Genomic DNA, 25,811 nt, shown 5'->3' on the forward strand with positions numbered 1-25,811 from the left:
TTGATTAACAATGAACTCTTATTATAATAGGCTGATTCCACCCATAGTAGGGACAGACATACCAAGGGAATTTCCAAATCATGTCCGATCAATGATAATCTGTTCAGTCTCCCATCCCTGTTTGTAAATATGGAGAAAATGACACTAACCTCCTTTGTAAAGTGCTTTGAGATCTACAAATGAAAAAATTACATAAAAGCATTACTATGGTTAATTTTGTCTTTGCTGCTGACTCCCTGGGCAACCTGGGGGAAATCCTTTAAGTTTTCTGCTTCAGTTTTCCACCTTTACTGCAGGGCAGGGCTATCCCTAGGGGCTTCAGGGCTCAGGACAACCTCCCCCCACTTTTCCCCAGGCTCTGCATGCCTCTTCCCTCCCCTGCTCCGCCTCAGTTCACCTCTTCCCAACCTTGCTCTGCTCCCTCCCCGACCCCACTCCATCCTTTCCCCAAAGGCCCTTCCTCCAACTGACACAGCCCAGGGGGCCTGGTGCCAACAGTAGGGGTCAGTCGCCCCTCACCCCAATACTTACTGCAGCAGTGACCTGGCCCTCCTGTCTGCTCTACTCCTGTGGCTCCCAGCCACGTTGCTCCACTTCTCCCCACCACAGTGAGGTGGAGTGCCTCAGCAGGAAAATGACGGAGCAGAGCAGGCTGGGGCTAGGTCACTCTGCTTCCCCGGATTCCCACCGCTATGTACTGGTGAGTGTGGGTATGGGCCTGACCCCTGCTGCTGGTTCCAGGCCTCTGGTAATCTCCCAGGTAGGGATGTTAAATATTGATTAATTGACTAGTCGATTAATCTCATGAATTCTTATCGGTTAGTCGACAATTCTATCGTCCCCAGGGGTGGGGTTGGCAGCCAGTGCGCTCGTGCCCCACTCCCGAGGAGCCCCTAACACTCTGCGCTGCTGCCTCTGAATTTAGAAGAGTGATGATGGTAATGGCCGTTCTTTTAATTTTCCTAATACATTTTTTAAAATCGTAACATGGAAAATGTATAAAACCAACAAGTCAGTCAGGGTGCTTCTCCCTTCGTGATATCTCCACGGAGTCTTCAGGATGATTAGCATGATGCTGATCAGGAGCCCTGCATATCTGTGTGAGCCACCATTTATTTTTCATTTTACACTTAGATTGTATGTTACTTGGGGCAGGGATAATCTTTTTTGTTCTGTTTCTATAGCACCTCGCACAATGGGGCCCCGGCTCCATGATTTGCATCCCTAAGGTGCTACCACAATACCAAGAATTAATACGGTTGATACAAGTTTTTACAGCACTTGTAGGTCCCTATCCAGCAAAGCACTTAACTATGTGTTCATGGGCAGTGGGTGAAGGCAGGACTGGAGGTGACAAGCCCCCTGCCCCCGGCCCCGGCCCTTCTACACAGGCCCTGCCCCCGACAGGAGGCAAGTCACTCCCTCTCACAGCACCATGGGCAGGTGGGGGTATGGTCCCCCTCCTCCCCAGCCCCAGAGCACAGATAGCACATCTCCCCAGCCTCCTCAGCCCTGAAGTACGGATGGTACATGTCCCCAACCTCCCTGGTCCCGGAGCACAAGGATGGTGGGCAATGCGTGTCCCCAGTCTCCCCAGCCCTAGAGTGTATTCTTATCTTTAAGTACACGAGGAACTCTGCTGAATTCAACTGAGTCCCCTCTCGTGTGTATCATTAAACATTTGCATAAGTCATTTCAGAGTCAGGGCAAAGCACATGATTTTTTTCCTAAATGTGGAGTGTTGTGAGCAAGACATGAGAAGTCATTCTTCCGCTCTACTCTGCGCTAGTTAGGCCTCAGTTGGAGTATTGTGTTCAGTTCTGGGCACCACATTTCAAGAAAGATGTGGAGAAATTGGAGAGGGTCCAGAGAAAAGCAACAAGAATGAGTAAAGGTCTAGAGAACATGATCTTTGAAGGAAGGCTGAAAGAATTGGGTTTGTTTAGTTTAGAAAAGGAAAGATTGAGGGGGGACATGATAGCAGTTTTCAGGTATGTAAAAGGGTGTCATAAGGAGGAGGGAGAAAACTTGTTCATCTTGGCCTCTGAGGATAGAACAGGAAGCAATGGGCTTAAACTGCAGCAAGGGAGGTTTAAGTTGGACATTAGGAAAAAGTTCCTAACTGTGGGTATGTCTACACTGCAAAGTTAGTTCGAACTAACATCCGTTAGTTCGAACTAACTTTCCTAGGCGCTACACTAGCGCTCCGTTAGTTCGAACTTAATTCGAACTAACGGAGCGCTTAGTTCGAACTAGGTAAACCTCATTTTACGAGGATTAAGCCTAGTTCGAACTAGCTAGTTCGAACTAAGGGGTGTGTAGCCCCTTAATTCGAACTAGTGGGAGGCTAGCCCTCCCCAGCTTTCCCTGGTGGCCACTCTGGCCAACACCAGGGAAACTCTATGCCCCCCTCCCGGCCCCGGACCCCTTAAAGGGGAACGGGCTGGCTACGGTGCCCGTGCCAGGTGCAAGCCTGCCAGCACGCAGCCAGCAGACCCTGCACCTGGCACGGCTCGAGCCTCCCACCCGATGTCCCCCAGCCCACCCCCTCTTCCCGGGACCAGGCTGGCGGCTCCCGGGAGCTTGCCCAGGACCGCAAGAGGCGGGCACCTTCCTGGGCTAGTGCGGAGATCGTGGACCTCGTCCACGATCTCCGCACTAGGCTCAGGAAAGTGGCCGTCTAGGGCAGGAGAGCTGCCAGCCTGGCCACCCAGGAGCAGGTGTGCATGAAAATCAAGGGGGTCCACTGAGACCCCCGACCCTGAGCCCTGAGCTTACAATGGCCGTCCTGGGTCAGACCAAAGGTCCATCTAGCCCAGTAGCCTGTCTGCCGACAGCAGCCAACCCTAGGGACCCTGGAGGGGATGGACCGAAGACAGTGACCAAGCCATTTGTCTCGTGCCATCCCTCTCCAGCCTTCCACAAACTTTGGGCAGGGACACCACTCCTACCCCCTGGCTAAGACTACTCCATGGACCCAACCTCCATGACTTGATCTCACTTCCCTTTAAACTCTGTTCTAGTTGTAGCCTTCACAGCCTCCTGCAGCAAGGAGTTCCACAGGTTAACTATTTGCTTTGTCAAGAACAACAACTTTCTCTTACTAGTTTCAAGCCTGCTACCCATTCCTTTCCTTTGGTGTCCTCTAGTCCTTCTTTATGGGAACTCAGGAAGAACTTTTCTGAATGCACCCTCTCCACCCAACCCCTGCTTTTAGAGACCTCTATCCTGTCCCCACTCCGTCTCCTCTTTTCTAAGCTGAACAGTCCCAGTCTCTGTAGCCTCTCTTCATCTGGGACCTGTTCCCAACCCCTGATCATGTTAGTTGCCCTCCCCTCTCCCAGCCTTTCTCTTCCCCTCTCCCACCTCCTTTTCCCAGTCTCCCCCAGTTTTGTTCAATAAAGACAGAGTCAATGTTGGAAGAAACGTTATCTTTATTTTGTACATCAATAAGAAGGGGGGCTAGGGAAGGGTAAGTGGAAGGAGGTGAGGGAGGAATGGGCTGGCTCTGCGGGCTTCTGGGGGTGGAAGCTATCCTGCAGCCCCCCGATTACCCCCTCTCCCCAGATGGCAGCCTGCGGCAAGTGCAGCCGGGCTGATGGCCGAGTGCTGTGATGTGCCCAGTGTGGGTAGTCCGGGCAATCCAAGCCAGGACTGCTTTGCAAGCGGGGCACCCCTGAGAACTGTCTGTCCGGGGTGGGGGTCGGGACCCTTTAAGCGCAGCCCTCGGCTAGCCTGAGACAGCATCTCCACACTCTAAGTCCTCCTCTGATGCCCTGCTGGCACTGCTTCCGGCCATCCTTAAGCCCTGTTCAGAGTCCACTCAATGTGGACTTGCTAGTTCGAATTAGCAAAACGCTAATTCGAACTAGTTTTTAGTTTTTAGTTCTAGACGCGTTAGTTCGAATTAGCTTAGTTCGAATTAACTAACCCTGTCAGAGTGGTCAAACACTGGAATAAATTGCCCAGGGAGGTTGTGGAATCCCCATCTCTGGAGATATTTAAGAGTAGGTTAGATAAATGTCTATCGGGGATGGTCTAGACAGTGCTTGGTTCTGCCGTGGAGGCAGGGGACTGGAGTCAATGACCTCTCGAGGTCCCTTTCAGTCCTAGTATTCTATGATTATTATTTCCAATGGGTTTGTTGGCCCTACACTTACATGACATTGCAGAAAGGCAAATTACTTAGGGTATGTCTGCACTACTACCGTAGTTCGAACTAGGGTGGTAGTGTAGACATACCCTTACTGATTTATATTAGGAATAATTCAATCTGCTACTACATCTCTAGCCTTCCCAAACTGTTTTGACATCTCCTACGGTATGGGAATGGCATGGTGCTGGGGGGGAGTGTGGAGCCACCATGCATCAGAAGAGCTGCTGGGGAGAGCACGAGCAGTAGCACAGAGCCCCCGGTTGGCAGCAAAGCTACTGGAGAGAGAATGAAGCTCTGGATGGCAGTTGAGTTCCCAGCCACTGCAGGGAGAGCGGAACTTCAGCATGAGAGTGGAGCCCCAAGTGGCAGCTAAGCCACTGGCAAAAAGTAGAGCTCCCTTCCCCTGATGCTGTGGGGAGAGCAGAGCCCTGGTTGGCAGTGGAGCTGCCTGGGGAAAAGCACAGCCCCTGGGGAGCCAGGGGGAAAGCAGACCCCCCCACACTGCATCGACCTCCCCAATCCAGCAGATTCCCTAGTTCGGGACCAGGCAGGTCCCAAGGGTGCCGGACCAGGGAGGTACAACCTGTACTATCAGTATGAAGAGTTATTGAGTCAGTTGCCAAAATGTATCCTGCTGGTAGAGATCTTTAAACATTTTTTTCTTAGCATCTACTTGCTCTTTCTACAACTTTGTTCTGTGGATTTATTCATGTTCTCACATACTGTTCATTTTCCTTGGTTCAGGCGTTGAAATCTGCTGAAGAGACATCAAACCTTCCAAACGGCGAAGTTTCGGCTGAGGAGCACAAAGTTGCAGAAGTAATAACTGAGTATTTTGTTCACTCTCAGAAGTCCATTTTCATCCATTCCACTCATTCAGCATGTTATATCCCCACTGAGACCCAGACCAACAAAACCTTTACACAAAATGCTTAACATTAAGACTTTGAATAGTTCTATTGAATTCAAGATTATGGCCCTTTTGCCTAGGAGCAGAGCTAGAGATGAGATTTTTTTTAATGAACAGTCAAATGAATTCTAAGGACCTATTCACGTACTTAAGAAATAGGCTTCTTTTGTCTTAAAGGGAGTTAGTACACTGAGGCTATGTCTAGACTGCAGAGTTTTCCCAAAAAATCTCTGCTGCATCCAGGGAACGCATCCACTTTTTTTGAACATTTCTGAAAAAACGGGCACGTTCTTTTGGCATCCCTGTATTCCTTTCGATGAGAGGAATAAGGGATGTTCCAAAAGAGGAGGATGTTCTGAAATTTGGCACCGTGTAGACGTGCCACGTTTTGGAAAAGCCTTTTCTGAAAAAAAGAAAAAAAAAGGCGGAAAAAGATACACAAATTGCAGTTCACAATTTGCATATCTTTTTCTGAACAAATTCTGCAGTCTAGACGTAGCCTGATACACCCAGTTTGTGTGTGAATGTGTGATCTTGCAAAGCTCACATAAACTTGCATAAGCACTAAAAATGAAGAGCTCTATACAAGCCGCTTGTTCATTTCCTCAGAAAGAAATCATTCAGATCACCCAATGTCCAAATAAATATGGGCAAGTGTATAATGGCTACCTGGTGGCTTGAAACAGTGAGTTTCTGAGAGAGCACTTAAACAATCAATTTTGTACATCTATTGTCTCCTCTTTCCCGCTCTGTAACTGCCTAATGTTCTGTGTGTTGTGCTTTCCCTTTGTTGTCAGGAGACTGAAAAGTCTGCAATAACTGAAGAAAATGAGGCACACACAGAAGACAATGTAGATGCCGTCACTAATTCTACTGAACTACCATCAGAAGAACATGAGGTAATTTTTTTTCTTCTCTAGGAATTTAATCCACATCTGGGCTAAATTCATTAAATCTGGACTTCTTCATAAAAATCTTTAAATCCGTCAGCGTGAGTCTCAGGCTGCAGCTCACTTATGTTGATCTAAAAATATCTACAACTGGAATTTGTGTGAATTCTTCTTCAAATTCACAAAAAGTCATAGATAACATGAAATGTTAGTCAATGTGAGTAAGCTTTGTTCTGGGTCTTGACTAACAATAGCTGTCTTTTAGAACAGCTTACCTTGCGATTTATAAACATGCACATTTTTTTTAACCTCACCTAGAACCAAACACTAGTATGAGGAATAATCAGGAAACTTAAACACTGTCAATACTAGAGAGAAAAGGTGTTGCCATCAATGGTTCAGGCACCTGAGGTGCTTGTGAAACCCAGCTATCCCCAAGTAAGAGTGCTCCTAATGTTGCACAAGTCTTGCCAGTACCACTCCGAGTGCATTGCCTTGGCTCAAGTCCTATAGACCTGAGTTTAAGGTCAAAAGGAACTATTGTGATTTGTTTAATCTGACTTCCTGCACATTGCAGGCTACAGAGCCTTACCCATCCACTCCTACAATAAACCCTTAACCTCTGGCTGAATTACTGAAGTCCTCAATCATGATTTAAATACTTCACGTTACAGAGAATTTGATTATTTTCATTAGATTAAGCCTGCAAATCACCCGGAACCCATGCTGCAGAGGAAGACGATGCCTCGCCCCCAGAGTCTTAGCCAATCTGATCCAGGGGAAAACTTCTTCCTGACCCCAAATATGGTGCTCAGTTAGGGTATGTCTACACTACAAAGATAATTCGAACTAACAGATGTTAGTTCAAATTAACTTTGATAGGCGCTACACGTACAAACCGCTAGTTTGAACTTAATTCGAACTAGTGGAGCGCTTAATTCGAAATAGGTAAACCTCATTCTCTGAGGACTAACGCCTAGTTCGAATTAAGAAGTTCGATTTAAGGGCTGTGTAGCCACTTAATTCGAACTAGTGGGAGGCTAGCCCTCCCCAGCTTTCCCTGGTGGCCACTCTGGGCACCACCAGGGAAACTCTTCTGCCCCCCTCCCGGCCCCAGAGTCCTTAAAGGGGCACGGGCTGGCTACGGTGCCATGCAAAGTGCAAGCCTGCCAGCACCCAGCCAGCAGACCCTGCACCTGGCACGGCACGAACCAGCCACCCGCTGCCACCCAGCCCTCCGCCTCTTCCCGGGACCAGGCTGGCGGCTCCCAGGAGCCTGCCCGGGGCCGTAAGAGGCGGGCGCCCGCCTGGTCTAGTGCGGAGATCGTGGACCTCATTCACGACCTCCGCACTAGGCACAGGAAAGTGGCCGTCTAGGGCAGGATAGCTGCCAGCCTGGCCACCCAGGAGCAGGTTTGCATGAAAATCAAGGTGGTCCACCGAGACTCCCGACCCTGAGCCCTGAGCTTAGAACGGCCGTACTGGGTCAGAGCAAAGGTCCATCTAGCCCAGTAGCCTGTCTGCCGACAGCGGCCAACACCAGCAACCCCAGAGGGGATGGACCGAAGACAATGACCAAGCCATTTGTCTCGTGCCATCCATCTCCAGCCTTCCAAAACAGAGGCCAGGGACACCATTTCTATCCCCTGGCTAATACCACTCCATGGACCCAGCCTCCATGAATTTATCTCACTTCTCTTTAAACTCTGTTCTAGTTCTAGCCTTCACAGCCTCCTGCAGCAAGGAGTTCCACAGGTTGACTATTTGTTTTGTGAAGAACTTTCTGTTACTAGTTTGAAGCCTGCTACCCATTCATTTCATTTGGTGTCCTCTAGTCCTTCTATTATGGGAACTAATGAAGAACTTTTCTTTATTCACCCTGTCCATACCACTCGTGCTTTTATAGACCTCTATCATATCCCCCCTCAGTCTCCTCTTTTCTAAGCTGAAAAGTCCCAGTCTCTGTAGCCTCTCTTCATATGGGACCTGTTCCAAATCCCTGATCATTTTAGTTGCCCTCCCCTCTCCCACCCTCTCTCTCCCCTTCTCCCACCTCCTTTTCTCAGTCTCCCCAAGTTTTGTTCAATAAAGAGAGTTTCTATTTTTGAACACACGTGTCCTTTATTTTGTACATCAGGAAGGGGGGCTAGGGAGGGGTAAGTGGAAGGAGGTGAGAGAGGAATGGGGCACGAGCCCCCGATCGGGAGGAACGTGGTGGCTCTGTGGGCTCCTTGGGGTGGAAGCTCTCCTGCAGCCCCCCAATTGACACACACCCCCCCGGATGGCAGCCTGCGGCAAGTGCAGCCGGACTGATGGCCGAGTGCTGTGATGTGCTGAGTGTGGGCATTCAGGGCACTACAAGCCAGGACTTCTTTGCTGTCCCTCATCTAGTTAGACAAGCGAGCGGGGAACCCCTGAGAACTGTCTGTCCAGGGTGGGGGTCGGGTCCCTTTAACCACAGCCCTCGCCTATCCTGAGACAGCAGCTCCATGCTCTAAGTTCTAACCTGATGCCCTGCCAGAACTGCTTCCGGCCATCCTTAACCTCGGTTCAGGGTCCACTCAATGTGGACATGCTAGTTTGAATTAGCAAAACACTAATTCGAACTAGTTTTTAGGTCTAGATGCACTAGTTCAAATTAGCTTAGTTCGAATTAGTGCTGTAGTGTAGACATACCCTCTGACACTGAGCATGTGGGCGAGACCTATTAGCCAGACACCTGGGAAAGAATTCTCTGAGGGTACGTCTACACTACAGCGCTAGTTCGAACTAACTTAGTTCGAATTAGTTAATTCGAACTAAGCTAGTTCGAACTAACGCATCTAGAACTAAAAACTAGTTCGAACTAGCGTTTTGCTAGTTCGAACTAGTAAGTCCACATTGAGTGGACTCTGAACAGGGCTTAATGATGGCCGGAAGCAGTGCCGGCAGGGCATAAAAGGAGGACTTAGAGCATGGAGATGCTGTCTCAGGCTAGCCGAGGGCTGCGCTTAAAGGGTCCCGACCCCCACCCCGGACACACAGTTCTAAGGGGTGCCCCGCTTGCAAAGAAGTTCTGGCTTGGAGTGCCCTGAGTGCCCACACTGGGCACATCACACCACTCGGCCATCAGCCCGGCTGCACTTGCCGCAGGCTGCCATCTGGGGAGAGGGAGTAATTCGGGGGCTGCAGGAGAGCTTCCACCCCCAGAAGCCCGCAGAGCCAGCCCAGTCCTCCCCATCGGGGGCTCGTACCCCATTCCTCCCTCACCTCCTTCCACTTGCCCTTCCCTAGCCCCCCTTCTTATTGATGTACAAAATAAAGATAACGTTTCTTCCAACATTGACTCTGTCTTTATTGAACAAAACTGGGGGAGACTGGGAAAAGGAGGTGGGAGAGGGGAAGAGAAAGGCTGGGAGAGGGGAGGGCAACTAACATGATCAGGGGTTGGGAACAGGTCCCAGATGAAGAGAGGCTACAGAGACTGGGACTGTTCAGCTTAGAAAAGAGGAGACGGAGGGGGGACAGGATAGAGGTCTCTAAAAGCAGGGGTTGGGTGGAGAGGGTGCATTCAGAAAAGTTCTTCCTGAGTTCCCATAAAGAAGGACTAGAGGACACCAAAGGAAAGGAATGGGTAGCAGGCTTGAAACTAGTAAGAGAAAGTTGTTGTTCTTGACAAAGCAAATAGTTAACCTGTGGAACTCCTTGCTGCAGGAGGCTGTGAAGGCTACAACTAGAACAGAGTTGAAAGGGAAGTGAGATAAAGTGATGGAGGTTGGGTCCATGGAGTCCTATTAGCCAGAGGGTAGGAGTGGTGTCCCTGCCCAAAGTTTGTGGAAGGCTGGAGAGGGATGGCACGAGACAAATGGCTTGGTCATTGTCTTCGGTCCATCCCCTCCAGGGTCCCTAGGGTTGGCCGCTGTTGGCAGACAGGCTACTGGGCTAGATGGACCTTTGGTCTGACCCAGTACGGCCATTGTAAGCTCAGGGCTCAGGGTCGGGGGTCTCAGTGGACCCCCTTGATTTTCATGCACACCTGGTCCTGGGTGGCCAGGCTGGCAGCTCTCCTGCCCTAGACGGCCACTTTCCTGTGCCTAGTGCGGAGATCGTGGACGAGGTCCACGATGTCCGCACTAGCCCAGGAAGGTGCCCGCCTCTTGCGGTCCAGGGCAAGCTCCTGGGAGCCGCCAGCCTGGTCCCGGCAAGAGGGGGTGGGCTGGGGGGCATCGGGTGGGTGGCTCTGTGCCGTGCCAGGTGCAGGGTCTGCTAGCTGGGTGCTGGCAGGCTTGCACCTGGCACGGGCACCGTAGCCAGCCCGTGCCCCTTTAAGGGGTCCGGGGCCGGGAGGGGGGCATAGAGTTTCCCTGGTGTTGGCCAGAGTGGCCACCAGGGAAACCTGGGGAGGGCTAGCCTCCCACTAGTTCGAACTAAAGGGCTACACAGCCCTTAGTTCGAACTAGCTAGTTCGAACTAGGCGTTAGTCCTCGTAAAATGAGGTTTACCTAGTTCGAACTAAGCGCTCCGCTAGTTCGATTCAAATTCGAACTAGCGGAGCGCTAGTGTAGCGCATAGGAAAGTTAGTTCGAACTAACGTCCGTTAGTTCGAACTAACTTTCTAGTGTAGACATACCCTGAAGTAACTCAGAGCCCTCCCCATCTAGTCCCATCACCAGCCACTGGGGATTTTTGCTACTGGCAGTCACTTATAGGCCACATGCCATTGTAGGCAGGCTTTCATACCATCATCTCCATAAACTTATCATGCTCAGTCTTTAAACCAGTTAGATTTTTGTCCCCACTACTCCCATTGGAAGGCTGTTCCAGAACTTTACCCCTTGGATATTTAGAAACCTTTTTCTAATTTCAAACCTAAGATTGTTGATTGCCAATTTATACCCTTTTGTTATTGTGTCCACACGGGTGCTTAACTTAAAAAATTCGTCCCCATCCCTGGTATTTATCCCTCTGATGTATTTATAGACAGCAGTCATAAGGTACATCTCTATACAGCAGTATTATTTCGGAATAACTGACATTATTTCCTTATTTCAAAATAATTTTGCGCTGGAGGACTTCTTACTCCGACTTCTGTAACCTTCATTTCATGAGGGTAAGGGAAGTCAAAGGGAGAGTGTTCTTCCTTTGACTTCCTGCTGTGTAGACAGCGCCAGAAGCCAAATTAAGCTATTTTGACTTCAGCTACATAATTGGCATAGCTGAAGTTGCATAGCTTAATTCAACTTTTACCCTACAGTGTAGACATGCCCTGTATATTTGCCTTCAGCCTTCATTTGGTTGGGCTACACAATCCAAGCTCTTTGAGTCTCCTCTTGTAAAATAGGTTTTCCATTCCTCAGATCAGCCTAGTAGTCCTCCTCTGCATCTGTTCCAGTTTGAATTCCTTGTTCTTAAACATGGGAGACCAGCATCATGCACAATATTCCAGGTGAGATCTCACCAGTCCTTGTGTCTCTTCTCTATCTCTACTGGAAATACCTTTCCTAATGCATCCTAGTACTGCATTAGCCTCTTCATGGCTGCATCCCAGTGATGTCTCAGTCATCCTGTGATCAACCAGTCATGCAGGTCTTTCTCCTTCTCTATTATTTCCAACTGATAAATCCCTAGTTTATAGAAAAATTCATGTTGTTAGTTCCTAAACACATGCCCTTGTGTAACCCTCACACCTAGTGAGGTTCACTGTCTCTCACTGGCACTTAAACCACTTACAGCCAGAGAAAAAAACAACTGAGCTCTATCGCCTAAGATGAGAGCCAGCTGGCTTTGTAGCTCAAGCTGTAGAGGCTCCTATAATTGAGATCCCAAGTTCAAATCCACCCAGTGGATTACACTTATACTTATTAAAATTCATCCCATTTCTATTAATCCAGTTTATAAGGTCATCCAGATATCCCAGTCCTTTTCTGTATTGGCTGTGCCTCCCAACTTTGTGTATCCTCAAATTTTATTAGCACATTCCCACTTTTTGCTCCAGAATCAGTAATAAAAATGTTAAAGTCCCAAAATCAATCCCTGAGGAACTATACTAGTAACCTCCCTCCAACCTGACAATTAGCCTTTCAGTGTGACTTGTTGTAGTCTCCCTTTTAACCAGTTCCTTATTCACCTTTTAGATGTCATTAACCCTCATCTTCTCTAAATTAACTAATAATTTCCCATGTAGATCTGTATCGAATGCCTTACCAAATCCAGGTAGATTAGATCAACTGGATTTTCCTTGTCTTAAATCAGTTATCTTCTCAAAGAAGGAGATCAGGTTGGTCTGGAATGATTTACCTTTTGTAAAATCATGTATTTTATCTCAGTTACCATTCACCTTTATGTCCGTAACCACATTTTAAAAAAAATTTGTTCCCCCCTTTCTTAAAAATAGGAACTATATTAGCAATTCTCCAAACCCTTGAGTTTACAGATTCATTAAAAATCTTTACTATTGGGCTTGCAAATGCAAGTTCTTTTAATTTTCTTGGATGGAGATTATCTGGGGCCTCCAATTTAGTCATGCTAAGCTATTTGAATTTGTCTTCCATCTCTAATGTGATTTCAGCCTACATATCCTGGTTCTCATTAGCCACCATACCACTGCCCCTAAGATCTTCATTAGCCTCTTTAAAAATTTAGGAAAGATATTTGTTTTGGTGTTGGGCCATGTCTAGATCATCTTCACTCTCCGCCCCATGCTCAGTGCTTAGCAGTCCCACTTCTTTCCTTGTTTTCTTATGCATATGCCTATTGAACCTTTTACCATTGACTTTAATTCCCTTTGCAAGTTCCACCTCTGCTTGGCTTTTGGCAGTTCTCACTTTATCCCGGCACTTTCGGACCAGCAAAAGGTAGTTTCCCTTGCTGTCACTCTTGTCTTCCATTCCACTCTTTTCTGCTTTCTCTTAATCACCTGTTTGAGATGCTTGCTCATCCAGTTTGGTCTGCAACCCTTCTCTATGATTTTTTCCTGCTTAGGGTGCAGGCTTCAGATAGTTTCTGCAACGTTGATTTCAAGTAATGCCAAGCCTCCTTCACTTTCAGATTCTTGAGTACTTTGGTCCAGTCCACTTCCCCAACTAATCCCCTGAATTTATTAAAGTTAGCTCTTCTGAAATCAAGAACCATCATTACAGATCTATTTTTGTTTAGCTTTCCATGTAGTTTAAATTGAATTAACTCATTAACACTTGAGACCAATGTTGTCCTCTACAACCAGCCCTTTTAATGAGGACCTCAGCTGTTCATCAATACCAAATCTAAAATGGCATCACATATTGTTGATGAAGAAATCTGTAAGCTATCACATCCAGGAAAATCTGGGCCCTGGTGTTGTTAGTAGCATGTATTCTCTGATCTGTGTCTGGGAAGTTAAAGTCTCCTGTAATCACACAATTCTCAGTAGTATTTATTTCATTGAAAACAAACTCTGTCTTATGCCTTCCATCACTTCTCATTTCTTTACAGCCTACCATATCATTAATATATGAGTCTATAAGAATCCTCTGAAACCTCCCTTAGTAGCACTTCCCACACCTACAGGAGCCATTCAGAAAAAGCTGGATCACCATTAATAACACTGAAATGGAAGACTTGCTCCCTCAGGCTATGTCTACACTACACTGTTCTTCCAGAAAAAGCTACTCAAATTGTGAACCACAAGTTGCGTCGCTTTTTCCACTTCTTTTTTCGGAAGAGGCTTTTCCGACTTTTGGCCCATCTACACTGGGCCAGTTGTTGGAAAAAAACTCTTTTTTGGAACATTTCTTCTTCCTCATAAAACAAGATTTACAGGAATGCCAAAAAAGTGCATCTGCTCTTCTGAAAAAGAATTCGGAACAACAGATGTGTTCCTTGGACGTGGCAGAGTTTTTCCGGGATACCTCCAGTATCCCGGAAAAACTGTGTAGTGAAGACGTAGCCTCAGCAATGCTGCTCACTCTCCACAATAAATGCTTAGCCTTATACTTGCAGTGATGCACTATTAACCCTATACCAGACAATGTTGTGAAGGCCAAGATTGTAACAGGGTTCAAAAAAGAACTAGATAAGTTCATGGAGTTTAGGTCCATCAATAACTATTAGCCAGAATGAGTAGGAATGGCGTCCCTAGCTTCTGTTTGTCAGAAGCTAGGAATGGACAATAGAGGAGGGATCACTTCATGGTGCCAGTTCTGTTCACTCCCTCTGGGGCACCTAGCATTGGCCACTGTCAGCAGACAGTATACTGTGCTAGATGGACCTTTAGTCTGACCCAGGATGGCTGTTCTTATGTTTATTGGATGGTGTGCCTCTCGACTGAGCAGTAGTTGCTTTGTGGGGACCACTGTCACATATATGGCAGGGAAGAAAGGAGTGGGTATCCTGGGTCCTGACCCAGTCAATGTCATCACAGGGAAGAAAGTTGAGAGAAAGAAACTGATGTTTGAACTGGGAAACAGACCACAGAAGAAACTAAAACATTCACTAGCATTGTGTAACACACACAAAAAAGGGGGCCTGCTTCATGGAGAACCCAATCATTGTGACAGATACCAAGCCATTAAGCACAAAAATGAACTGAGAGAGCACTTCTATTGCTCTTTTCTGCCTGTATCTGCTCTTTTCATGCTGGGGCATGATCCCCCCCCCTCCCCCACAGAGATCCATGTGAAGGACAGATTAAGCAAGAAGAAACCAGTTAAGTTCCAACAAGGCCCATTGGAATAATATTTGTAAAAGACACTGGTCAGATCCTGCTCTACTTTGCTAACTTCAGAAAGGTAACAGTGGATAAAAATGTGCTAGGAACTATACGAAAAATGTTCTAGGAGCTATCCTTCAGTGGTTCAGAATTGCACCAGCCAGGGGGAGTGCTCTCTTTGACTATGCTGCAGGCCATGGAGATGGTTATGTATGTTTACGGAAGAAGTGAACCTCTTCCTCCTTAGCTAGGGGTTTTAAGTTACTAGCCTGGTCAATTCCCATGCGTGAGAGGCACAGACTGCCCATGTGTATGGATCTGGGGAGGTTATTTTGCACATGACTTCCTTCCCCCTTCCCCCTACTGTTCTACATGATTGCAGTTGTTGAGTTAAGAACATAAGAACGGCCATACTGGGTCAGACCAAAGGTCCATCTAGCCCAGTATCCTGTCTGCCGACAGTGGCCAGCACCAGGTGCCCCAGAGGGGGTGGACTGAAGACAATGATCAAGCGATTTGTCTTGTGCCATCCATCTCCAGCCTCTGACAAACAGAGGCCAGAGGCACCATTTCTATCCTCTGGCTAATAGCCTTTTATGGACCTAACCTCCATGAAATTATCTAGCTTCTCTTTAAACTCTGTTCTAGTCCTAGCCTTCACAGCCTCCTGTGGCAAGGAGTTCTACAGGTTGACTATGCGCTGTGTGAAGAAGAACTTTCTTTTCTTAGTTTTAAACCTGCTACCCATTAATTTCATTTGGTGTCCTCTAGTTCTTCTATTATGGGAACTAATGAAGAACTTTTCTTTATTCACCCTCTCCACACCACTCATGATTTTATATACCTCTATCAGATCCCCCCTTAATTTCCTCTTTTCTAAGCTGAAAAGTCCCAGTCTCTTTAGCCCTGTTCCAAACCCCTAATCATTTTAGTTGCCCTTTTCTGAACCCTTTCCAAGGCCAAAACATCTTTTTGAGGTGAGGAGACCACATCTGTACACAGTATTCAAGATGTGGGCATACCATAGTTTTATACAGGGACAGTAAGATATTCTGTGTCTTATAAGATATTCTGAGTTGGGGCATGTTTTTCTGCTGCAGGCGGGCCTTTCTTCTGAATGGGTGGACCTGCTGCTGCTTCAGTATCCAGGCTTCTTTGTAGCTTGTGTGGGTCAGAAGGTAGCAGAAACACTATGCTGAATTGAGCCTGTCCTCTTTGAATGGCAGTCACAGATGTTTCACCTCTTTGCCAGCAACAGACCCTATAAAGATGAAGACAGAAACTTTTTTCCATTTGTTGCAGGGTTTTCCTAAAGATTGTACCTGTCTACAAAAGCCTCTTCCTACCCTTCACTTATTTTAAATCATTAAGCATTAGATGCACCTCCATACATAAGAGTTATTAACTAATTAAAGTTTCCTTTGAACCCTAAAAATAGGGCATAGAGGGAACTTAGGTAGTGCCTAGTCCTTGTGCTAGCTTGCGGCACAGGGTTGAATTTCATCCTTAAGTAGCATCTGTTCATTTTCCATGATTTACTTACTTTCAGCCTGCACATGGCAGCCTTTTAATATCTTTTCTCAAACCTTGGGGGAAGCCCTGGGTAACACTGTAGAACGTCCCTTGGCTAGATTGAGTTACTTGCAGTTCTGGCTGGCATTCTAGTCTAATGTTTTTCAAATGAGAACAGAATGCTGGAACAAGTTGTTGAAGTCTTAAAATGTATTAAGCAGCTGCGTATGAGAGGCTTTGTAATGACATAATGCAATGCCTCTTCTATATAACTAAGAATTTGCTGGTTTTCATTTCTTACAAAATAGGTTTGAGTCCCAGGTAGAAAAAACAGTTGTCTTTTGGTCAGTATAACAGTTGGGTATTAGGGAATAGGGGGAAATAATGAGTTTAAAGTGATCTTTTTATGATTATGGGATAACCTGACTTTTTCGATTGCGTTCTCTCAGAGCATATTTTACCCACCCGACTCCAGCAATGTTCAAATGTTTCTTCAAGGGGTATGATGGGGTTTGCCCCACCCCATGGTGCTTCCTGCTGATCATGCTGGGAATTAGCCTGAGGGGTCCTCTACTAGCAGCGTCTCACTGTTGTCACTTCTGTTCCATTCCGCGTCTCGTTTTGTGGCATCCACCTGTGGATGTAGGCCTCAGTGCTATTACCCCTCCCTTCTCCCAGGGGAGCAACAAACCCCCTCAGGCTCCTTGCAGCAAACTCTCCTTCCCCGATCTGTGGTTTCCCTCTTATCAGGGTCAGCTGTGCTCTAATTATCTGCAGCTGCATTTCAGCATACTTATCTGCAGCCCCCACAGGTGGTTGCCTCACACTCAGTCTTGTTATCTGCAGCCCCATCTGTGATTACCTACCACTCAGCCTCCCTAGGTTGGTTTTAATTCTTGTAGGGCCAGTGTGGGGCAGAGGCCCTGTCACTAGATACAACTAAGAAAATATCTGTCCAAAAACAACTTTCATATAATATTCCAAATCCCATCAGACTCTCGAACTTCTGCTAGCTCTTACGATGCCCATGTCTATTTCTGCTGTATTCTCTGTAAAGGGTGTGTCTACACTGCGGCGCTATTTCAGGATGCCAGAGGTATCCTGAAATAGCTATTCCGCGTCTTTTGAGCGTGCCCATTATTTCAAAATATAATGGGCTCACTGTTCCGACGTCCCTGTAAACCTCATTCCATGAGGAGTAAGAGATGTTTCGGAATAGCAATTTATTTCAAAATAAGTGCTGTGTAGATAAGCTATTTAAAAATTGACTCAAAATAAGTGACATAATTTGCATAACTCAAATTGTGTCGCTTATTTCAAGCTGAGGGTGCAGTGTAGATGAACCCTAAGAGAGGGTAACTAAAACTGAAGAAAGGAAGGATATAGCAGTTAGGGTGTTAGCCTAGGATTCAGGAGCTCTAGGTTAAATTTCCTCCTCTGCCATGAACTTTCTGTATGAAAATGAGCAAGTCATTTAGACTCTGTGTGATTCCCAACTGTAAAGGCAGGACAGTAGCTTTTCCCTGCCTCAGAGGTGTATGGATAAATGTGTTAAAGATCGTCAGATACCCAAGGACGATCGTCACGGAGGCTATATAAGAAAGGTAGATGTCAGTAGTTAAGCTGGGCATGTAGCATCCATCTATAGAATGGTATTATGCCACATTCAGTATTGTTTTCTATTTATTCTACAGCCCAACTCATCGTGTTTGCTTATTTGACCATATCTGGCTGTGGAGGAAAGGTTTTGACCAAGCTGTCCATGCCCAGGTCTTTTTTCCTGACTGGTTACAGTTAATTTAGAAACATTACTGTGTCTTGTATTCTGAAAGGGTGACCTTTTGCTCACTACCCACTGTAATTTGCAACCATGTTGCTGCATCTGTAGAACTATAGTCAGGTCCCTGTTGGCGTTTCAGTTTACCATGTTTACCAACTTCTGCTCTTTCAAACCAAGATAAGACAGTGACAGCATTGTCGTTTTATATTTCATTCCTACACCATTATGAACCCAATATTGACATTTTAGCTCCATTAACTATTTTTGTTTCATACAATTTAAAAAGGAAACCTCAATATAGAGGTTCTGCTGGTCGTTATGTCAGATAAAAATTCTAAGGAATCCTGGCTAGTTAAAGATGTCTTGATCCCTGCCAAGAACTATGTGACCGATGATACGATAAGCTGTGACTGTCTCCATTATGGAGTTGTTTGGAAGGATCCAGATTCTGGAAGGTCTTTCCACAACAAAAGCTACAATAGCAGAATTAGGAACTAACAGCAAATGGCAATAAATGTAGGGCCTACCAGTTCTTTCCACCCTCTCTCTGCTGGCAGCTGCCCCACTCAAAATAGCCAAGGCCAATGAAGGTGAACTGCTGAGGAGACCAATTACAGTCCTCAAAATCCTTGAAAAACTCCTCACACACATCAGCCTCAGGAAGTAGGAGGGAAAAGTGCAGTTATGTCTGATGGCCTTCCTCACCACGCACTACTGACTAGATCTGTCAACATATTCTCTGGGCCACTGGGCCTCAGTAGTTCTCTCTCTCCCCTCATTTACTCACCCATGTGTCCAGGAACTCCTGCAGAAAGTCATCTAGGTAGCTGCTGCAGCAGAAGAAACAACCTTCATATATGTGGCCTTCTTCTTGTCATAAGAAACAGCTACATTTTGGACTTCTGTAGACTATGAATGCTGCTGTACTCACTGGCCTGACCTAAGTGTTGCCTCTCTTCTCTCTGCTCTTCCACTTTCTCTTCCTTTCCTCCTTTCTCCTGTCACTTCTTCTGCATCATCCTTTCTCTCTCTTTTCAGGTATCTTTTTTTCAACCCCTATTTTCCACCTCATATGACATGAACAAGGCCTACATTGCCCTGCCCATTTCTCTTGAATGTCGTATTATTTTTCCTTACCTTTTATCTAAGGAAAAATTACCTCATTGCAAGAGGAATACCATCTAATTTGAGTTAGGACTTTAAATCGGACTCCCGTTTCACTGCTGCGTGTAGCAGTTACTCCAGGCAAGTGAATTTCTAAAATGGCGACTGGCTGGGAACATGCAAATCAAGCGTGGGATTTTTAAATCCTGGGCTTGATTTGCAACTTCAGTATGCTTCATTTGCCTCCCTACTTCGAAGTAGGGGGCAAGTGTAGACATACCCTAAGGTGCTGCAGAACTATTTGTTGTTTTTTTAAGTTATTTTAAAATTGTGTTATGGCATAGGTGCCTGCTATTTCTCAAATAATTTCTCAGGTCATATGCAAACTGCCTCACTTTTCCCTCAGAACTCACTATACATGTGCCCTTAGCAACTAATTGTATCTTCTGTGCTCTCCTGTCCCATCACCTCCATTCCTTCAAGCCCTCTACTTCTTGTGTAGGGTTAGCCCCTTGCCTCAGTAAGCAAGTTACTATTTTAAACTAAATAATATTTATTGTAAAGGTTTTCCTCAATCACTTGTGCTTACTTTACTATCTAAAACCAGTTTGCATTACTTTTTGTTCCTATAGGCATTGCAAAGCCAACATGTCTGCTGGATTCTCTTCCTCAGCAGAATTGTTAACTAAATTCCAAATACATAATTTTAATCCTTGGTTATTGTACAAGCAAGATATGGCCTATCATGACTCTTGAGTCCATTTTGATTTTACAGGGTAGACAAAAAAAAAGCATCCATTCTTGGTAAGTTGAGAAGAATTGACTGGAAGTCATTGAGAGACAAAAGATATAGGAATCTATTATCATAATTTTGTAGTCACTTTTCAGAATAGAAACACAGGGTAAGTGTTCTTTGGATGTGATCTTCTAGGGAACAGTACCTCAAAATATAGTTCAGAGTTCAGAATTTAAATTGCTCGAATTTAAATAGGTTTTAATCTCATCTCTTTTCCCTCTATGACCTTTGACATTCTTTCTTTGATCTGCCTCTTTAAAAATCTTTTTGGTAGCTCTTTTTGTGTAAGAAGAGGAGGAAGAACACCCAGCGATAGAGATGCAATAGCATGTTCAGATACTATGTTTTCCATAGTACACTGTAGTGTGTGCATGCATTCAGTTCCCGCTCATCCCCATCTAGAAGTGAGTTAATTCACAAATCTCTTTGGCAGCTACCCACTTTCAAACTTAAAATACTGACATTAAAGTCTGGTACAGTTATTGTTCATTGTCACAATCTATCAGATTGAACAGCAGACCATTGACCCTGACAATTAGAAACTTAATGAAGGGAACCTTTCATTCAAAAACTCTTTAATAAAATTTGCTGAGGGTTCTCAAGACACCCATTTCCTCTGAAACTCACTAATTTAAAACTGTCTGTATTATGTGTTATAAATGTCTCGAATCCCTAAGAACTGTCCTTACAGCTGAAGTGGTGTTGCCCATACAAGACACCTTATCCCTGCCCAGAATATATAGAGACTTATCTATCAAACCTTTACAAAGATAAGTCAATAGATCAGTCAGTAGTCACACTGGGGTTGCAGGTTTATGTGCTAAATCTTTCCCTAATGTCCTCAATAAGTTTAATTACTCGCCTGAGCTAATTGCTGATTCATATTGGAAAATAGCCATTTTTCTGTTTTGTAACAGATTTATTATCTATACATGGCTATAGTCAGAGCTGTGTCATGCAGACCTAAAAGCGACCTGTTGTTAGGAATGCTCCAGGTTTTCTCTATTCACTTCTTCTATCAGCCAGGGCCTCAGAGAAGTAAAACCCCTTTTGCTTTTCATCTCTAAATTTGAGAGAAGCAGGACTCTCTTATGGAAGGAATCTACATCCATCTATTGCTATGTTGCTGCTTTTTAAACATCTCCCTAGGTTCTGCTCCATTACCTCACTGAATAGTTATACATCAAAGCTATGTCATATAGAGATCTTTTAAAAAGTATCTCTACACTTGATGCTTTAAATGTAGTGGTTTGAATTTCAAATCCAATAAGCAAAACTAAAATGATGTCAGTTGTTTGTGAGCCTTCTTGGATTGTTTTTGAGAATACTGGATAATAGAAATCCTTCTTATGGATAGATGAGAATTAGTTCCAAAAACATCACATTTAAGTTAATCTAAGGGGAGCTTTATAAAGTTTTACTGTGAAGAACTGATCCCTTAATTCAGCTATGTTAAACTGGCAGCTTTGTACTCATCAGGTCTCCTCCCACCTGTGCATTTAGTTGTAACCATTTATTTTGCTGACTCAAGTATTTTTTATAGCTTCTGTTAGCACTACAGAGTTAATATAGCTCTGAGAGGGGGAACTTCTAATTGCAGTCTAGTTGCCCACTTGTTAATTGCTTTTTTATGCACACTCCTGAAAGAACCCATCCTGATTTTTCACTATCTGGATGGAATCCATTGGTGTGGCAGTTAGCAATATTTTTTACTCGCAAAAGAAGCAGACGTAATCCAGAAATCATTGAAGGACAATAAACACAAAACAGCATAATGCACTTTAACCCTCTTTCAGAGCAGAACTGCCTTTTAAGGCTTCAGTTGCATTGCAGAGGAAGACAGAACAAACAAGGGGTATGTTTACACTTGAGGCCCGGTCTACACTACATCAGAAAGTCAAAGTAAGATGCACAATTTGAGCTACGTAAATTATGTAGCTGGAGTCGAAGTATCTTATATCACATTTCTTGCCATCCATACAGCAGGAGGCTGATGGGAGCAAATGGCTTCGCTTACTCCTCATGAGGAGCAGGAGTACTGGCACCAATGGGGGCGTCCTCTGACCACGGCAGCATTGGTCTTCCATGTAGTATGGATGTGCCCTGATTAAAAACCCCACAGATCTGAGTCTCAGAGCCCAGTCCAACTAACTTGGGCTTTTGGGAGTGGAAAATTACAGTGCAGATATTAGAGGCTGGGTTGGAGCCCAAGCTTACAGATCATCGTTCCTTCCAGGGTCTCAGAGCCCAGGCTCAGGTTTGAGCCTGGATGTCAACACTGCAATTTATAGCCTTCCAGCCTGAGTCCCATGAGCTCAAGTCAGGTAACCCCAATCAGCTGCACCGATGTCATGAGTCTTTTATTCCATTTAGAAACGGGTGGGCAAATATCAGCCCACAGGTGGATCCGGTCTACTAGGGTTAGCCCCTGGCAGGCCCCCACAATGCTGTATTTACCTGTGCCTCAGAAGTTATGGGGGATCATAGCTCCCATTGGCCATGGATTGCTGTTCCTGGCCAATGGGAGCTGCGATTGCTTGTACCTGTGGAGGTACTGGTAAATATAGCAGCCGTGGTACGCTGTTGTTTTATTGCCCACCTCTAGTGTAGATGTACTCATCAGATGTACCCTCTGTGGCATGTAAGTGACAACTTTCAGATAATGGCTCCTTTGGCTGGCTGATATTCCTTAGTCAGAATATTTTTTTGGATGTTTTCATTGAAATTCATTCTATATGTCAAAACGCAAAGAACATGTTGGGAATGGAAACACAGGCTTATTATTTGGCAGTGAATGACTTCAGGCTTTGCAGCAGCCTAGTTCCTGAGGCAAGGGGTGTTGAGCTATTCCAGCGTCTGTGTAGCCCTCGTTCAACAAGGGTTAAGAGATTTGTCAGAATAGTGCCTTATTTTGAAATTCAGCGCTATGTAGACTTAAACTCGGAATCAACTATGCAATTTGCATTACGCAAATTGCGTAGTTTATTCCAACAGAAGGGTGCTATCTAGACGCACCCTGAGATGTTTCTTTTTCCCCAACTGATCTGTAAAAAGGGATTTTTACACCTCAAAGCTTGCCTATTAATACCATTAGGCTAGTCTCTCTGTGTATTTTAAAACAAACACAGGGGGTGGGATAGCTTGGTGGTTTGAGCATTAGCCTGCTAAACCTGGGGTTGTGAGCTCTCTCCTAGAGGAGGCTATTTAGGGATCTGGGGTAAAATCTGTCAGGGATGGTACTTGGTCCTGCTGTGAAGGCAGAGGACTGGACTTGATGATCTTTGAAGGTCCCTTCTGGTTTTAGGAGATAGGCATCTCCATTCATTTAAAAAAAAAAACCTACATTAATTATATCTGTGCTATTTCTGTTTTATATACTAATGAATGTTACATCTGCTTGAAACATAATATAGTTGCAAATTTACGGGTCTGCATTTCAAGAGTGCTAATTTTTCTTTCAACTCTCTTGTGGCCACTTTGTATCTCTTTCTACAAACAAGGAAGAGGAGAAGGAGCAAGAGGAGGAGGAAGAGGAGGAAGAGGAAGAATCTTAGTACTTTTTATGGCATTTTTTCGTCAAAAGGTTTTTCAGGTAATTATGAAGGGAAGTTACCTTAGTTTTTGAACAAGATTAAAGAAACATCGTATACTTAAAAATCCTGATTCTGTCTGAAATTTCACCTAATATTGCTACAAGTAACACCTGAAGTGATTAGAATTGAGATTAGACAAAAATATTTTTCTTGTTTGCTTACTTTATATATTTGACAGCATTCTGCACATAGTCAATTTATTATTCCCTCCCGCATATAGTCAGTCAGTTTTTCCTGCTATTTGTGGGTCTTATAGGTTATCAAGGATGAGAGAAATATATATTTTTAAACTGGAAGAGTCACTTGTAAAATCAAAAGAACATAAAGTGGGCCCCAAAGGCAGGGATAGTATGTAAAACTCCTTTTTAACTCCAAGATTTTAAAGGGATAATGCCCATTTAACTTCAGAAGATAACTGTTTTTTTATATTTAGTTTTGCAACAGGAGGAAGATAGGAATCCAAATATAATATCTTACACACAACTCCTCTTCCTATTCCTAAAGAAAACATAGAAAGAGTGTTAAGGCTTCCATACTTAGTATTTTCTTTTCACCCTTTGTTATGGTCTTAACAAAGTCTAGATGTGATCGATCAGAGGGGGCCTGTCTCCTAATTAAAAGGCCAATATATTCAATTCCATCAAGACCTGCCATTGTCACTGTTCTGACTTGGCTGGTAATAAGCTGAACACAGAGAGAATCTCACCCTGGTTTTTTGCCAAGCGGATGTATTTAAAGTGTACTTTTATAGCTAGACCCTAGAAACATGCATCTGTGTGTGTGTGTGTGTGTGTGTGTGTGTGTGTGTGTGTGAGAGAGAGAGAGAGAGAGAGAGAGAGAGAGAGAGAGAGAGAGAAGGTGGTATATATGCATATACACACACACTCGCTCACACATAGCTGTATATTGTGCTCCAGAGAATATTTTGTGTTTGATTCTTCACAGATATTTTGCCAATAGATCAAAGTCATAGGGACATGAGAAAAAGGGAGTTACTCACCTTTTGCAGTAACGACTGTTCTTCGAGGTGTGTGTCCCCATGGGTGCTCCATGTATGGTGACAGACATCTCCAGAGCTGCAAATTGGAGCTTTTTCTAAGTAGTTGCTAGTCAGGTTGTGCATGTGCAGCAGGCATCTCATGATGCCAGCAGTTTGAGTGTGGCCCGCCCCCTCTACTCAGTTCCTCGTCTACTGCAGAGCAGATATACTCCGAATTGTGGGAGGAAAGGAGGGTAGTGGAGCACCTATGGGGACACACACCACAAAGAACAATTGTTACAGTGCAAGGAAAGTAACTCACTTTTCTTCTTCGGGTGACATCCCCGTGGGTGCTTCACATATCGTGACTACCAAGCACTGTCCCATGTGGTTGGTGGGACTCAGAGTTACTGCTTAATAGCAGCAGATGGAACTGCTATGGCCACCGCTGTATCGTTTTCCAGTTGTGGCATGACTAATGTTTAGAGAATGTGTGATCAGAGGACCACATGGCTGCCCGGTAGATGTCTCATAGTGACACATTTTTGAAGAAAGCTGTGGATGCTGCCATAGCCCGAGTAGAATGGGCTCTCGGTAAGGCTAGCAGAGGTTTGCTGGAGAGTGAATGGCATTGTAGAATGCAAGTCACTATCAATTTTGAAATTCACTGAGTTGAGATGGTGTTGCCCTTTGAAAGGCCAGTTGTAGCAACAAAGAGTCATGCGGTCTTGTGAAAACCCTGAGTTCTGTCAGTGTAAAATGCCAAAGCTCTTTGTACATCCAACAAATGCAGATTGCCTCCCTGGGAGAAACTTGAGGTCTTGGGAAGAACACAGGCAGGACAACGGGCTCATTGATATGGAAGCTCATGCTAACCTTTGAGGGGAACGTTGGATGCGGTTTTAAAGTCACTTTATCCTGACCGAACACTGTATAGGGTGGGCCCTCCATTAGCATGCCTATTTCACTGACTATCCTCGCAGAAATTATGGCTACCAGAAAGAGAACTTTCATGGTGAGTAGCAACAGGGTATAGAAAGCCATTGGCTTGAAAGGAGGCTTCATGAGAGCAGTCAATACCAGATTAAGGTCCCATGTGGGGGTTGGCATCCTACAAGGTGGACACAGATTGTGAAGACTTTTGAGAAACCTCCATGATAGTAGGTGTACAAATACCAAATTCATTCGCAGAAGGCCGAGATGGTGGCCAGGTGGACCTTGATCAAAGAAACAGATAACCCATCTGTGCTCGTGGTGCATAAGTAGTCCAGAATAGTTTGTATTGGAGCTTCATTGGGGTTGACTTGTGTCGTCTGACACCAGGAGGTGAAACACCTCCATTTCTGCAGGTAAGTCACCCTGGTGGACTCCCTCCTGTTGTGCAGTAGGACATCTCTCACACGTTCAGAGCAGTGGACCTCGTGGT

General features: G+C 45.1%; 1 protein-coding gene across 1 annotated transcript in view; it reads left to right on the top strand.

Annotated features, from left to right (window-relative positions):
* Nucleotides 1-25,811, top strand: part of SH3BGR (SH3 domain binding glutamate rich protein) — a 54,332-nt gene that overhangs the window by 22,927 nt on the left and 5,594 nt on the right. The window contains exons 4-6 of the mRNA XM_006111781.4: nucleotides 4,901-4,975; nucleotides 5,864-5,965; nucleotides 23,314-23,405. Coding sequence (XP_006111843.2) covers nucleotides 4,901-4,975; nucleotides 5,864-5,965; nucleotides 23,314-23,367 — 231 coding nt within the window. The 3' untranslated portion in view covers nucleotides 23,368-23,405. The remainder of the gene's footprint in view (nucleotides 1-4,900; nucleotides 4,976-5,863; nucleotides 5,966-23,313; nucleotides 23,406-25,811) is intronic.

Source organism: Pelodiscus sinensis, chromosome 1 (assembly GCF_049634645.1).
Source record: "Pelodiscus sinensis isolate JC-2024 chromosome 1, ASM4963464v1, whole genome shotgun sequence".
Lineage (NCBI taxonomy): Eukaryota > Metazoa > Chordata > Testudines > Trionychidae > Pelodiscus > Pelodiscus sinensis.